This window comes from Hypomesus transpacificus, chromosome 23 (assembly GCF_021917145.1).
Source record: "Hypomesus transpacificus isolate Combined female chromosome 23, fHypTra1, whole genome shotgun sequence".
Taxonomy (NCBI): Eukaryota; Metazoa; Chordata; class Actinopteri; order Osmeriformes; family Osmeridae; genus Hypomesus; species Hypomesus transpacificus.
The window spans coordinates 321,138-338,361 of NC_061082.1; the positions used below are offsets into that span (position 1 = coordinate 321,138).

The 17,224-nt window shown below is 44.9% G+C and overlaps 1 protein-coding gene across 1 annotated transcript; it reads left to right on the top strand.

The window, feature by feature from the left end:
- The first annotated feature begins 4,447 nt into the window (after positions 1–4,447).
- On the top strand, positions 4,448–16,367 carry adgra1a (adhesion G protein-coupled receptor A1a). Its single transcript, XM_047046044.1, has 6 exons — positions 4,448–4,572; positions 9,075–9,202; positions 9,636–9,759; positions 10,505–10,656; positions 11,377–11,472; positions 11,661–16,367. Exons 1-6 carry the CDS (start codon positions 4,486–4,488, stop codon positions 13,090–13,092), a joined length of 2,019 nt encoding a protein of 672 aa, XP_046902000.1. The 5' UTR covers positions 4,448–4,485; the 3' UTR covers positions 13,093–16,367.
- Positions 16,368–17,224: the final 857 nt, after the last annotated feature.

The window sequence follows — 17,224 nt, forward strand, 5'->3', positions numbered from 1 at the left end:
TGTTTGGCTCCTGTGCTGTTAAATATGTGTGATAAATGTTTGGCTCCTGTGCTGTTAAACATGTGTGATAACTGTTAGGCTCCTGTTTGACGCTGTGTTAGGGGGGTGTTAAGTGGGTTAGAGTTGAGGTTGTTCTATTGCAAGTGGGTTGAGGTTGTTATATTGCAAGTGGATTAGGATTGCAAGTGGTCCGCAAAGTGGAAAAGGTTGGGAATGGTTGCTTAAGATGATAGGGCTAAAAGTAGTGGAGAGGTCATGGTGGAGAGGTAGAAAGAAGAAACCCAAAAGCGGATGGCCATTGTTTGAACATATCTGAGTACTGTGCTTGCTGGATACATAATTCACCAGTTGACCTACATAGTGTTTCATATGCTTGTCCCATGCTGTGCTGATGCAGTCCTCCTTTCCAGAAAGCCTGATGTTTAGTGGTTGTTTAGCTGTGTTTTACATGACTTTCACTTGTCAGTTAAAGTAAAGCTTGGTAATGCTAGGGAAATCAAGTATTTCTCAGATTACTGTGTTTTGATTTATTACCAAGCAGCATCAGAGTTAGAACAAGGTGTTTACTATGTTGCCTGATCCCATCTGGACTCCTTATTTGCTTGCTGTGTCATTCAGTAGATGTGGTGAAAGCCTTTTACACATGATCCTTTAACGTGTTGAGTTTTGTTTTTTTAAGATTGTTCTTGTGTGCACATGGGTCCGGGGTTTGAGTGCAACACCCCAGAAAGCTGATCCCAGGCCCCTTCTGTCATTTTGCAGATGTACATGAACCAAATGTTCCAGCAGAGCTGTGATTGGGTATGACAGAATAAGCAGAAAAACGCTGACAAATATTTAACAAGGTCTTAAATCAAATGTGACAGCTGCCATGCAGCGACTGTCTCCAACAATGCTGTCATTTACCCTTTTGTAAAGCAAGAGTGATGTCTTTGCAAAGGGGAGGTTCATTCTTGACTCAATACACTCAGCCAGAGTGGCAGGGTCTCATGTCAGATCCCTGCAGCTCTGGCCTACAGCATGTGGGGATTTTTCTTTTTCAAACCAAGCAATGTAGATTACTGATAATGGGAATAGCAGCACATTAGTTTCAGGATTTAATAGTTTTCAACACACAGATTAAACTGTCAGACCCAGCGCAGCTTATGAAGAGAAACCATGCATCCTATGGTGGGCTTGTTCAGGGTTTGTTGTGGTCAACATTTCAAAAATAAACTTGACCATCATTTCATATTACAAAATATGGCTAGACCATTGAGCAGGTTTAGGATGAGTGATGCGTACAACATAGTAGGGTTAAGTGTGTGCAGTCTAGATACCAGACCTCTCTATAACAAACCTACCTCTATACCAGACCTCTCTATACCAGACCTACCTCTCTACATCAAACCTGCCTCTCTTAACCAGACCTCCCTCTCTATACCAGACCTCCCTCTCTATACCAGACCTACCTCTCTATACCAGACCTCTCTATACCAGACCTCTCTATTGCAGACCTACCTCTCTATACCAGACCTCTCTATAGCAGACCTACCTCTCTATACCAGACCTACCTCTCTATACCAGACCTCTCTGTACCAGACCCATTTCTCTATACCAGACCTACCTCTCTATACCAGACCTATACCAGAACAGGCCATATTCTAAAACGTGTTAAAATGAATATTCCATGTCATATCATTTTAAGAATCCAAGTCAAATCATTTAAATAACTGCACAATTCATATAGAGGTATTACATTTTTGTATTACTCAATGTACAGTACCAGTCCCATTAAATGGGAAAATGTATTGTACTGTATATCCAATCAATAAATGTATAAATAGCCTACTGCATGCACCCTTTCACAAATACAAATTCTATATTATTTGATTCTATTATGAAGCTTACAGAACAGAATATCAAATCCATTGTAATGTGGCAATGCGTTCCATGGTTACAGTACTTATTTAAGGTCAGTGGACTCATCTACAGCAGAGCTGACTTGTTTCCTGGCTGAAATCTACCATGCTAGCTAAGCTGGGGGAGGCATGTTGGCATGGAATCAAGTTGTAGGTTTTAATTCTGCTTGGTTGGTTCTGCTTTAAAAGCACTGCCAGCCACACTAGGGACCTCTCTAAACCAGACCTACCTCTCTATACCAGACCTCTCTATACCAGACCTCCCTCTCTATACCAGACCTCTCTATACCAGACCTACCTCTCTAAACCAGACCTACCTCTCTATACCAGACCTCTCTATACCAGACCTCCCTCTCTATACCAGACCTCTCTATACCAGACCTCCCTCTCTATACCAGACCTCTCTATACCAGACCTACCTCTCTATACCAGACCTCTCTATACCAGACCTACCTCTATACCAGACCTCTCTAAACCAGACCTCTCTATACCAGACCTACCTCTCTATACCAGACCTAACTCTCTATACCCTCTATACCAGACCTCTCTAAACCAGACCTCTCTATACCAGACCTACCTCTCTATACCAGACCTCTCTAAACCAGACCTCTCTATACCAGACCTACCTCTCTATACCAGACCTCTCTATACCAGACGTGTCATTGTGTTTTTCCCAGACACAGTGTATCTAGATACCAGCAGCACTGGGCGGTTGATTTGGTTGTAGTTTTTACTCTAAAATTACTAGTAGAAATTATATAAACTACATCTATTTTATTCCAACTTGATTTTGAGTATGAGTGGATTTGATAAAGGCATCCCATTGTGATGAAGTAAACAATGTAGCAATAACAAATGTATAGCTTTATATTGTAAGTTAAGGCTTTTTGTAAAAAATAAAGTGATCAACCAAACTTTCACTTTAACTTGCCGAGCAACTTCCAAAGCTTTAACTCGTTTGTGAAAATTGTTTTGGAAAGGAACATCTAATTTGTGCCATGATTTGGGGACCTACGAAAGGTGGGCGGAGGAGTGACAACTAGCAACCCCTCGACCTTTAGACAACACTGTGGTACTGGATGTTCAGAGTTCCACCCAGCGTTTAGACGGTGCTTCCCATCTTACTGAAGCTTCTAACAAGACGAAGGGTTACATTGCTGTGGAAAAACAAGCAGTAAGCTAATTAAAAGGGGGCCTAAATCTTCCTATAAATGTTCAAATCTCCTCTCCCACTTCTACAAAGGCCATCAATTATAGTCCAGAGGGGGAAATATAGTCCAGTGGGAGAGCCTCGAAACTGTAGCCCACTGTTCTTCTGACTGCGCTTCACAGGAAGGCTCGAGCGTGGAAGCATGTCTCTTCGCATCATCGCTGGGGTGCTGATGTGCCCTGGAGCTCAGACGGCAGGAACCATTTGCACCTCTGCAGTAGGGAGTAATGTGTTCCACCTCGTTGAAAACACTCTGAGCTGAATCCCCTTTCCACACAATGTTCCCTAAAATGCGATATTATATTGTCCATCGGAAAATCTGATTACAATTTTAATGTGGGAAACATTATAAATGTGGCAACCATTTATAAAAACTGTCTATCTACTTTCCATGATGTGTTATTCCATTTCGCCTCTAACTGCATCTGATTAATTTTATATTGTAGGAGCGGTGGACATTCTTCACTTGAGAGTTATTCGGCGCATGTATTCATATATTACAGCAGATTATATAAACTACTGGCATATTACCTCAGCAGCTGCTTTCGTCACATTAGGTGAGAGGATGACCAAAATCCAGCTCTATAGCTAGCCTACTATTACATTTACATTTATTCATTTAGCAGACGCTTTTATCCAAAGCGACTTCCAAGAGAGAGCTTTACAAAAGAGTATAGGTCACTGATCATAACAACGAGATAGTCCCAAACTACTATGCCTGTATTTCTGAAAAAACACTTAGCATGTTTTATGCGCCACAATATTGGTAGCTTCCAACAAATGTATGTTGGCCTCAATTTAAGTAATTGCTCCAACATTACCCACACACAGCCCATGTATGCGGCTGCATGCCAATAGTCTACACAAATGTAGTTGTGAAAGCCTATAAAGATTGTAATGTATTTTTCATTTATAGCCTACAAACACGCTACATAATTTGTCGTGTATTGGCATTATTCACACTATCCACAAACCTGTAACAACCATTTTACACATAGTGAAATGTATAATTGTATTGCGTTTAGCGTCATTTGGACGTCACCGCAGTCACTGGCTGCTTGTGCCTCGCTCTCTTCTTTCTGACGTCACGCCCCACCACGCACTTTCGCCGTGCTCGTAGTGCGCGCACGTGTGTATTGGTGATCAAAAACTCTAGGAAGGATGCTGCTGCCACTGCAACTCGTAACAATCTGGTTTCGAGCTGGGTGCAGGTGGTGAGAGGATGCACGTGAATGGCTTCTGCTCTGTCTCGTGCACTTTCCTTGTCCAGATAAACGCGGCCCCGGGCTCTCTGCGCAGCCCATCAACACCGTTAGTGGACACCGCGCCTAGAAGATGATACCGTTGTAATCCGCTGGAAGACTTTCGCTCTGAATGGGCACGGGGGTGCGGACGAGAGAGGACCGGGGCACCGGAGAGACCACTGCTCCTGAACACTGTTCCAACATATCAAGACTGATGGTGAGTAACCTTCTAGACTCAACAACGTTGTTTTCTCAGACTCTGTAATTGTGTCAGATTTAAAGATATACTCTCGAACAGTGGGCCAGAATTTATGAAGAAGAGGATAAAACTGCACAATATAAAGAGACTGAACTGAGTTTTAGGTATGGGTCTGTGTGTGTGTGTCTGGCCTATCATCCGTGTGTGTGGAGATCAGTGTGAAGTACGGGTTGTCTACTCAGTGTAGGCAATCTGGCTGACGTATAGAACGACAGAGGAACTACAGCAGTTCGTGCTCTGAATATCAATAGTGTTTGTTGGCTAATCAGTGCATGGGGCTATCACTGGAACGATTGGCAGTGGGGTTGCGCATGGATTGAACCTGAAGACAGAGAAACAAACGGAACAGCAGATGCATGCGTGTTCGTTTATTTGTAAAATGTTGGAAATGTGTGAGGTTTAAGCCAAAGCTATGAGGTGAGCTATGAAAACGACTGATGGCCCACAAATTGGTATGAAATACCCTATGCATAGTTTACAATATATTCCGATTTTTTGGTTATAGAATCGTGTCGTAAAGGTAGATTGTCCAATGGCAGGCTGGTTGGCTTGTCGTTTTTCTTTGAGCTGCGCTGAATAAGCATCCGAGTTGCGTTTAAAGGCGGGAGGTTACTCCTTTGCCGATTAACGAATCTGGGAAACCCGGCCCTTATTATGAGCGCGTGTTTTCAGCACGACGGACAGGGGTCTAGTATAGCTCCAGCGTTATAGGGAGGTCTTCACCAATAATCAGGCCTTAGGAACACTCACCCACTTTACTTTTTTTTTACCTCTATATGCTATGAATTGCTATCTAATAAACGTCTTATGAGACTATGTGTACTTGAACATGTACTCAAGCTATCATAGGTACCTTCATAACTTTCAAACAGCATCTGAGGTTGACAGTTCCAGTGGTGGAGGCACACCAGGTCACTTTGTCCTCTTTGCTTACCAGTAGGACCGACAACATGACCAATTAAGAGTCATTTTCAAGTTTTATTCATTACAACCCCCCCAAAACGTTTTTCCTGGTCATTTTATCTTCCCTGTATTGCTGACTTCTTCCCCAAGATCAAATTTAGAAGCGAATCCACAGTTGAAACAAACACACAAACTTTGAATGGAAAACAACAGTTCCTAGGGTGGGTGAAGTGTGTGCAGCACTAACCCTAACCAGGATCAGTGGATATGTCTTGAAGCTGGGTCTGCAATGGCAGCATAGAGAGTTCATAATGTGTGTGTATGATACAATGCATTCATGTATCTACATTAATGTGTGTATGATACAATGGATTCATGTATCTACATTAATGTGTGTGTTGTGCTTTTTAGTTTTTTATTTACAACAAATTGAATCAGTCATGCTCAGTGCAAAAGATGGGTTTGTTCACCAGAGCATGACGAGGAACAGACCACGTCCGGACAGAGGGAGGGAGAGAGAGGTGGGGGGAGAGAAAAATGGGGGGTGAGAGGGGATTGGAGGTAAAAAGATAGTGTCAGGAGGAGAGGGAAAGGGAGAGAGAGAGGAAGAGAGAGAGACAACACTGTCTCAACGATGCGAGTGCTTAGATTTCAGGGGAAGAGCGTGTTTGACGTTGTCTCAAAGATAGAAGGAGGCTACTTCCTGATTGGTTCAACCGAACTCGTAAAACAAATGCCTCTTCGCTCAATTGGATAGACCTACAACCAATCAGAGCAACGTAATATGTTGTTTGTTGAAAACAAATTCAGCCCAGAGAATGTCTAATAAAGGGAGAACTCCCACTCTCGGGAAACTTCCGGGTTCTGAACTGGTTGCAGTTCCACTCAAGTTCCATATGAAGGCGCTAACGGTCGAGTGCAGAATGAATGGTCTATGGAGCTATACCCCTCAAAATCCACTTTTCTCAGGATATCATTTTTTGTGTAGTAATTTGAATTCTGAATTCGAAAGTGGAGGCAAAAAAATACACACCGCTGGGTGTTAGATTTTTTTAAAGTCGCCTTTCCGTTCTAAAAAGCCTTTGAAAATGTCATTGATGTCATACACATCGTACGACCAGAGCTACTGCTTGACGGCAAGCTCTGGTTACTTCCACTTTTCTCTAGAGGCATCAACAACACAGCTGACAGGTTAGGCTCTCCCTGTCAATACACGCTAGAAAGAGTTTTGGCTTGCTAATGTTGTTGCTAATGTTGCTAATGCTCTGACATTCTGACTCTGCCTCGGATGCCATCAAGCGGGATCTCTGGTCGTAGTCAGTCCTTCACTAACCAATCAGCATTCGTTAGCAGAATGCTAGCGTGCTATGGGCAACAATGACTTACCCTGTAAGAAATCGAAAGGACACAAGTACTCGTTCATTCAACTTTTGACCTGTAATCCATGTTGAACATGCAAAAACTACAATCAAATCTGAGATTTATCAACGACAATTAGACGAAAGAGACAAATTTAGCCGTTTAGCTCCATAGACTCCCATTCATTTTGGCTCGACCGCGATCACTCCCAGTGGAACTCTGGTGGAACTGCAACAAAATTCGGTACAATGGGACTTACGTAATAGGGAGTGGGCAGGCTCTTCTTAAACAGGCTCTGATTCAACCCAAGCGCTCTTTGGTGACATGGTTGATTACGTTACTGTTGATCATCTGTCCATCATCGTATAAAGCCCGCCCTGACAATTTCATTGGTCCGAACAGCTTCCCGACCAAATTGTTTTGTGGGCGGGGATAAATTGGGCTGGCAGCCAGGCTAAAAACACCATGGATTACCTGCAAAAGCCAGTTTCTTGCTCAAAATCCTTAGTTCATCTCTCAAAAGTAAATATTTGAGTCAATGAACATGTCAGTGCCAACGGAATGACAAGTCATTGTGTCATTGTGTAAGGATAAGACAGTCAAATTGCTTAGTCATGTTGTCAATATAACAGTGTACTCTGGAGGGATGTTCTGATGTAAACTATGGCTAAAGTTTTGATGATAATTATTGTAAATAATCTCTCTCTTGGAAGTCAAATCAAATCAAATCAAATTTATTTGTATAGCCCTTTTTACACGCAAGCATGTCACAGAGGGCTTCACATGCGCCCATAGAACTGCCCCTCAACCAACCTAAACCCTCAAGGAAGACAAGGAAAAACTCCCAGAAAAACTCCCACCGGGAAAAAAAATGGAAGAAACCTTGGGAGGAGCAATTCAGAGAGGGATCCCCTCCTCCAGAGACGGTTGGTAAGAGAGAGGAGCAGAACACAAGCTAAACATAGTCATACAGTGTCAATGGGTTTTGAAACACCAAAATCCATTGTTCGGCTTTATAGACGTTGGATGGGACCGGGAAACTCGCTGTTGGCCGTCATGGAGACTGGATTCCGGGTGACGACCTGGTTCAGCGTTGGCAGACCGACGACCAAGCAGGTCCTGACAGCTCAAACCCCCCACACCACAGGGAATGTGTGGGGGGGGGACAGAGAGGAGAGCAGGGATTAGAGAATGCCAGGAGCAGCTAACAGTTACAGACAAAATAGAATGAGATCCCCACCGGTCAAGTGTGGACTAGTGCAGCAATTTAACAGAGCAAAAAGGGTATTTGATGCAGCCCCACACACCAAAAAGTAGTAGGAAGTAGTAGTAGGAAGTCGCTTTGGATAAAAGCGTCTGCTAAAATGCATAAATGTAAATGTAAATTGTAGGTTACACCTTAGTCTATGTAGGAGTTTGGTTGCAAGAGACTGGACAACATTCACATACTTTTAATGTTTGTTCTGTAATTTGTTGACAGACCATGTCATTGCGATCCCCTAATCTCCTTAGGGAAAACTGTACATGCAGTCCTGTAGGAATGACAGTGCAGTCTTCCTACACCTCCTGACGTTCCTGTTGGGCCACAAATTCTCATCCACATCACAACAAATATCTTCCCTTGCGATGCAGCATGGAAAGAATCTTTCTTAGTGTCTTATCTCATCAGGATAGTGCATATGTCCTCTGCCTCTTCTGCCTCTTCCTCTGTTTTGCCTCCCAACTCCTCTGCCACGCAGCCTCACTCCTCCTCCTCTTCTTCTCTCTGGCTGTTGACCCCGTCCATTTCCTTGTCTTTCCATTGTCAGACATTGTAACATTGTGTTGTGCTCCAGCTAAATATACTTATCAGTTGATGGTTCATGAGAATGAGATTCACCTGTTCACCGGCAGTAATTCACCAATTCAGGACAGATTTAGATAAAAGTCTAATGGAAATGTATAGAAATATGCTTGACACATTATGACGACTTGTTCAACTATTTTGCAAGTAAAGACTTATGCTATGAAATAATGCCTAAATGGTGTGAGACTATTCAACAGAGAACCATTATGATACATTTTGATCAACATGACAAAAGCAATTGATAATGTAGCAAACAGCAGAGAATTGTACATTTATTCACAATACATCGCGTGAATAGAAAACGTTTTTCTTCTCATAAACTGTATGACTGTGTTGTGTGCTTGTGTTTCAGGATTTAAAGAGGGTGCTGTCTTTCCCGCCTTACCCAGGAGACTATCTGCATCCGGTCGTGTACGCCTGTACAGCTGTAATGCTGCTCTGCCTGATCGTGTCCATCATGACCTACCTCATCCACCACAGGTACCCTCATCCACCACAGGTACCTTCATCCACCACAGGTACCCTCATCCACCACAGGTATCCCACTCCTCATTCATCACAGGTACCCTCATCCACCACAGGTACCCTAACCCTCATCCATCACAGGTACCCCACTCCTCATCCACCACAAGTACCCTCATCTACCACAGGTACGCCACCCCTCATCCACCACAGGTACCCCACTCCTCATCCACCATAGGTACCCTCATCCACCACAGGTACCCTAACCCTCATCCATCACAAGTACCCTCACCCTGCAATTCCAGCGTATTTGGTTAATATTAAGACACTGTCCAGTTTACCCCTCTTCCCTTAAAAGATGGGGCATAGTTTTGGTTGTTTGGTCAATATAAATATCCCAACACCTGCCTCATGGTACCTTGTTCATTTTAACTTCCTTTTTCAATGGCAGTGTGATCCGCATCAGCAGAAATGGGTGGCACACTCTTCTGAACTTCCTGTTTCACACGGGGCTTACGTTTGGTGTGTTTGCTGGAGGCATCAATCAGATTAACTACCCGTTCATCTGTCAAGTCGTAAGTCAATGCAATGTTTTCTCATTGCCAGTTTTTAGAGATGGCAAAAGTATACACATTCTTCACTCAAGTAGAAGTATAGATACTTATGTTTAAAAAGACTCTGGAAAAAGTCGAAGTGCTGACTACACTTTTTTACTCAAGTTAAAGTAAAGAAGTGTGGGCTCTGACATATACTTACAGTGAGTAAAAAGCAGCCATTACTACTACTTGTTTTAGTGTCAAGCTGGTAACTGGACCTCACATCATATTACTGTAATACATTGATACAAAAATACACTGTAGACACGCAGTGCATTCGCCAGGAATCATTTATGATGCAGACATCATCCTCATATATGGCCATGGGTGATCAGGAATGCCTCTATTCTCATTGCTATCTCCCTCTGTCTCATTCATAACGTTAGCCATTCTTCTTGTTGCCTTCTGCCTTGCTCCATGGTAGCTTCATAGACTAGACTTCATAGACAGATACCAAAAAAATCTAGGAACGAAGTACAGTAACAAAGTATTACCATCTACTGTATGTTCGTTTTACAACAATTCAGTTCTGATCAGGAATTTGATTATCAACAAATTTGCTTTCATGGCTGATTCACAGAGCCTGCAGTCTCTGGCTAGTCACATGTCTAACTGGAAACTAACTCACATAGAAGAGATCAGAATGCAGAGAATGTACATTTAGCTCCAAAGCTCCAGTACTTACGTCATGTGTGTGTATCTGTGTATCACCCTCTCCTGTCAGGTTGGGATAGTTCTCCACTACGCGTCCTTGTCCACCATGCTGTGGCTCACTTTTACCGCCAGGAACATCTGTAAAGACGTGTCCAAAGTTCCGCGCCTGGCCCCCATCAGGGACAGTTCTGCCCAGAAGAGGGCCAAGCCCACTATATTCAGGTGATACTGACTCTGCAGAACCCTCACTCTGCAGAACCCTCACTCTGCAGAACCCTCACCCTGCAGAACCCTCACTCTGCAGAACCCTAACCATGCAGAACCCTCACTCTGCAGAACCCTCACCCTGCAGAACCCTCACTCTGCAGAACCCTAACCCTGCAGAACCCTCACCTTGCAGAACCCTGACCCTACAGTAAGCTCACCTGCCTGGGTGACAACAGTCTGGTGTTTGTATCTGGTTGAAGGAATTTAATACAGAGACACAATGATTGAGAGAGGGAGACAAAGAGAGAGAAAGAGAGACAGAATGATTGAGAGGGAGACAAAGAGAGAGAAAGAGAGACAGAATGATTGAGAGAGGGACACACAGAGAGAAAGAGAGACAGAATGATTGAGAGAGGTTGAAAAAGAGAGAGAAAGAGAAACAGAATGATTGAGAGAGGGAAACAAAGGGAGAGAAAGAGGAGATCCCAACACCAAGTGACAGGTGGTTACCAAAGCAACGGGGGGCAGGTGCCAGAGTGCCAACGTTAACTCTCACTCGCCGGAAGGAGGAGGCTTGTTGTCGACAACAGCTCCATTTTAACAAGCCTTTTCTACATCCATGTTTCTCTTTACTTCCTTCCCTTATTCCTCCCCTCTCATCCTGCCTTCTTTACAACACAATGAACCCAATTCAATCTGTCACCACATGCTGTCACATGTTGTCTTCCTCTTCAGGTTTTACCTGGTCAGCGATGGCGTTCCTCTCATCATCGTGGGGGTCACAGCAGCGGTCAGCATGGAAAACTATGGCAGTAGGGAGGAGGCTCTGTAGTGAGTGCCCTAACCCTAATCCAACATTCTCTTTCCTTACATTGTTTTGAATTGATGATGTCTGATCCCCTTCCATCTACCTTCTCTCTTTGTCCTCTATCTCTATCTCTCTCTTTTCTCCAATCTCTTTCCATTTCCAATCTCCTCTCTTTTTCATCTCCTGTCTCTCTTTCCTTCCAACCTCTCAGTTGCTGGATGTCATGGGAACCTTGCCTTGGCGGTTTCTACGGGCCAGTGGCGTTCCTCGTCCTGGTGATGTGCATCTATTTCTTGTGTACCTTCATCCAGCTGAAGCGCCACCCAGAGAGGAAGTACGAGTTGAGGGCCATGACGGAGGAGCAGCAGCGTCTGGCGTCCACTGAGTCGGGTTACCTCTGCCACGGAGACTGTGGAGGCGACAGTTGCCCTACACATGCGTCCGGCCTCTCAGTGCTGGCTAACGAGCACTCATTCAAATCCCAGCTGCGTGGAGCGGCCTTCACCCTCTTCCTGTTCCTGGCTACGTGGGCGCTGGGCGCGCTGGCCGTGTCACAGGGCCACTTCCTGGACATGGTGTTCAGTTGCCTGTATGGGGCGTTCTCTGTTACACTGGGGCTGTTCCTGCTGATCCAGCACTGCGCCAAGAGGGACGACGTGTGGCACCGCTGGTGGTCCTGCTGCCCGGCCAAGCCGGATGGCAGGAAGGAGGATGGACAGGTACGTTCCCCAGGCCCCGCCCAACAGCAGTCCTGCCACCTAGACTCTCCCTGCTCTGGGAAACAGCCACTCCTCTCCCCACATCTCCTCCACGCACCCGCTACTCACTACAAAATGCAGCTGGCACAGCCTCCCAACCAAACCACCAATCACGCTGGCCCGTGTTGCGTGGCTGTGCATGGCCCCTCCCCTTCTCCTCTACTGGAGGCCACATCTCTCCGTCCACAATCCCTTCCTGATGAGCTCCCGCGGCCGGCACTGCCCCTGCAGAGCTGCCTGAAGGACAGGGCCAAGTCTCGCTCCTTCAACCGGCCACGGCCCTGCCTGAGAGACTACCACTACCACATCGCCTCCAGCAGCATGGACGGCAGTGTGCACAGCTCCCACCTGGACAGCCCACACAGCGTCCATCACCTGGACGGCTCCCCGCTGCTCTGCCCCAGCCCCCACCCTGACCTCCCTCTGCTCTGCCCCAGCCCTCACCCTGACCTCCCTCTGGCCTGCCCCAGCCCCCTGCTGGACAAGCGTCTGGCCTCCTGCCACAGTTTGCATCGGCAGAACTCCTGCCACAGCACCCAGGACGACACACTGTCCTGCCACCACCACATGTACTGCCCCCCCAGAGTAGACCCCTTCCCCAGATCCCCAGAGCCATTTGTTGCAGGGTGCCAACAGGACTCGGACACGTACAGCTGCAGCTCCAGGCAGGCTGACAGGGAGGAGGTCATGCTGCAGCTGGAGAGTGAGCAGGCTTTGCAGCCCAGACAGACACTACCTCGGGTCCCTAAAGCTAAACCCCACGCCACTCTGAGCCGCAGGGCCACAATTAGTCGCAACGGCAGCCTGCAGGAGGACTTCCTGTTTGGGTCAGACGCTACTGGCAACATAAGGACAGGTCCTTGGAAGAATGAGACCACTGTGTAGCAACGCTTTCTACTACTACCCCCTCCAACTTTATACATCTATTATGCCTCCCACAAACCCCTTCCAGTCTATAACTAATCTTTTCCCTACAAATCCCATCTAGTCTATTTCTATCTCTAACCCCACACCCCCTTTCAAACTGAAACACTAACCCCACACCTGCTTCCAGTCTTTTGGACTATGGAAGTTCAGTTGCATCTGCATCAAACCACATTTAGTTCCAGTTCATCCTTGCACTACTGTGAATGTAGTGACAGGTTGCTGTACTGGACATCCTAGACTCTCATACCAGGCCCCCCTCCTTCTCCATAGAAACCATAGTGACATCCATCATCTTTTGTATTTATATGGCTAAAACCACAGATTTTAAAGCTTTACTTGAAATGGTCTTCATTTGCATTGGTAACAGCTCATGGAACCTTCATGACACTTTCCTAATTTAGTCGAGAGTAATTACAAAGTATAACATTCTTTTTATACAGAAAATACGATATAGAGCCATTTCTGGCACAGTAATATGCATTGCTACACAAGTCGCACACAGAGCGCTGAAGTGCCTTTTTCAAAATCTGCAATGACAGTGTGAGTTGGTGTTGGTGTTAGGGTTAGATATGGTTCAGAGACCTGCCAGTGCAATGAGTCTTAAAGCCTGATGACTTGGTTTTGAACTTCATCAACACTAAAGAAGGCATCTAAAAGTGTTATAAATACTTATTAAGACAAGTGAATTCAAGTTAACTGCATTTCTATCAACTGTGCTAGTGAGGTGTGTATGTTTGTGTGTTGGTTTGCATGTATGTGTTTGTGCAGACATACACCAATTCAAATGGGCAGGTGGTAACCAGGGTTCTAAATTAACTTTTTTGATCACCAGCCAATCAGAATTTCCACTAGCCAAATTCTTTCCGTTGAAAATAAGAACAATTATGAGTTTCACTGAATGCATTTGAATCATTTTATTAATATTGTTGCCATGAAAAATACAGAAAATGAATCACAGAAGTATGATGCAAGGGTCTGTGAAATTACCAACACATGACTAAGTAAGGATACGATTTATTGTAAATGGCTAAAACGTCCATTCGTGTCATGAGATTGACTCCTGCCCATGCATTTACAGTAACGTTTTTGTCCTAAGCAGGCATTAATTAAACCAAACTAATATAATCTTTAATAAGAACAGTCTATTTACATTACAGAAGACTGTCAGTAAGCAACATAATTTTTCTTTCGCGTAGACTACATTCGGCAATCTTTGCAAAACATGACAACATTTTCATTGTCAAACACAAGCCATTCCCGACCCGTCAGCCATTTGGCATTACATTTTCTTCGTTTCTCTAATGCTATCAATATCCTGATCCCCTGCCTCGTTCCTCTTCTCGCTCCCAGAAGTTTGTCCTAACCACCGCCGCATTAAGTTAACTTTTTACTTTACTTTACTACTCTAGCTACCTCTCATTACCTCCAATGATCTTTTGTGCTTCGTTTTACTTCTTCCTTGTGTTTTCTGGTGGACGCTCCGTTCGTTTCCATAGTTTCTCGCGCTGGTTTCACTTCAAACTACGCGCATGCAATGGGCGAATAAAACGTTATCACGTTGCATTACGGCACAGTGTTCATGTGAAACTAACCAACCCTAGGAACTACTGCCAGGGGGATAAATGATCGAAAACAGAGCCTTATGTATCATTCATGTAATGCCTCATGCATCACTGGCCAAACTGGCTAGTGAGTTTTTATTAACACCCGCCAAAACGAATTTTTATTAATTTAGAACCCTGGTGGTAACACATGCTTCTGCCATAGATGTCTGAAGCCCCAGGGGGAACCTTGATAGGACCACGTGGCTGCAATTCCCGAGAGCCTCCAAGCACTGCTTCACCTGAAGCAGTGGGCAGTTTACCTTACAAGACAGCTGGATCACTGGATCACGGCCACACGAGAATCCCTCTTGCAAAACTCAAATATTAATTTGTTGTGCCCAAATCACAGGTTTGGACCAATCAGTCCCATGGGGAGCTAGAGGCAGCTAGCTTGGTTGAAATTAACTATGATAGATGGTGATAGACAGACATCCATCACCTGCCAAGTATTTATTGAAAGTGCCTGCTCTTGTTTCTAGGGACATAACCCTGGTGTTTGTGTAACAAACCATCTGGTGAGTCAGGTTAGTGGACTGTCCCCTCTAATGTCATATGTTTGTTGGAGGGTTCAGAAACTGAGAAATTTGGTCAAAGAAAGAGAGAAGATGCTGGAAGTAGGATGTCATCCTTCATTGAGGGAAGGCAGACTGATGGCAGGTAAGGCAGCTTCCTCTAAACATGCATCCACACAAAGAGCTTAAGTTGAACTTGTGCAAAGATGCTCTTGGGATTCCCAGAGGAGTAATTAAATATTTTAATGTGTGATATGCTTTTAAAACACCCTTGAGTGATGAGTGATGCACCAGCACTATTTAATACGTTTTCACCCAAAATAAATATTTGATGTCACAAGAAATGTGCTTTTAAACACTTATTTGTCATGCTGCCAACATGCCAAGTCACTGTGAGAAGCGACAAACTACAACCTCTGTGTTGGCATGTGGTGGAATGTGTAGTAGCAACACAGTCTCCTCAGGTTGAAAGGTAACCATGACACTAACCATAAGTCATCATTAAGCTGTTAATACAGCAGAAATGGCCATGGCTGTAAGATGTACAGTAGCCCCTTTGACCCAGAAACCAGTTATAAACCAGAATGGTGTTCACAGAAAACAAGTTTTCATGAGGTTTATGTAAATTCTCGTTTTCTAAATAGTTGACCCCAACTGTTCCTCAGTATTTATTGTATTCCTTATGAGTTTGTATTTGACCAAAAAATGCTATAATAACTTTGTATTTTATAACATGTCAATGGAAGGCTTTAAATAGTCCCTCTACCTGACCCTTCACTCCATTCTCCTTTGCCGTTTTAACACTTTACGCATGTATCCTTTCAAGTTTGAGGCTGTCAGTTAAATTGGTGAGAAATGTTCTCCACTGTTCAGCATGAAGTTCTGTCCAGTTATTGACTGCTTCAAGTATGACAAGGAAGGAAGGATGCATGCTAGTGTGTTGGGGTTAGTTCCTGTATTGTGGGTTATAAGGTTAGGGTTAGGGTTGGTTCCTGTATTGTGGGTTATAAGGTTAGGGTTAGTTCCTGTGTTGTACCGTGTTCCTTGTTTCACTGGCCGCTGCTGTGACCAAACCCAATGCCAAATTCCATCTAATCTTCTCTTTTCCAGAGGTTCAAATAAATTTACTTTATCACCACCCTTGTGTATCCTTGTTTTTATCCCACAACTAACATCTATATCACATCTAATGCAAACACAGAAGACAAAAAGAAGCAGTCAATACATGTGTTTATATGTGTACATACTATACATGTGTTTATATGTGTGCGGTGTAAAGTTAATGCCTGTTTGAAGCACATACTATGTCACAGGGGAAATACATGGATCCATGTATGTCTGCAGAACACCATGAGCCATGTGGGGTCTCTCAGACTGGGTGCTGTTAAGTGTGGTGGTTGTGTATGTGGGTGGAGGTTGTGAGTGTATGTATGTGGGTGGAGGTTGTGAGTGTGTGTATGTGGGGAGCGGGAGGGGGGAGCAGGGAGCGGGAGGGAGCGGGGGGAGCACGGAGCAGGAGGAGGAGGGAGTGGGGGGAGGATAGCGGGAGGGGGGAGTGGGAGGGGAGAGCGGGGGGGGAATGGGGGGTGGGAGAGCGGGGGGGGGGGAGGGGGGAGCGGGAGGGGGGAGGGAGCGGGAGGGGGGAGGGAGCGGGGGGGGGTTAGCGGGAGGGAGCAGGAAGAGTGTTTGATAGGAGGAAGCGTGACAATGAAGTCCACTCAGACCACAGCTCTGGGTCGCATGGCGCTGCAGAGGAGAAGAGATGTTGGAGTTTTAGCAAACTAGGCGCCAGTCGTTAAAATGTCCCACAGAAATTAATGCTTTCACTTTGAATCAGATCACTCCCCAAAGCCTCCCCTCACCCCTGTGCTTCTGTCGTCTGCAGGGAACAGGCATCTCCTGCTACAGCAGAACTGCAACCTTCAACCCAACTCAAAACAGTGAACACATACTTGTTCTGTTAAAGGTGCGCAG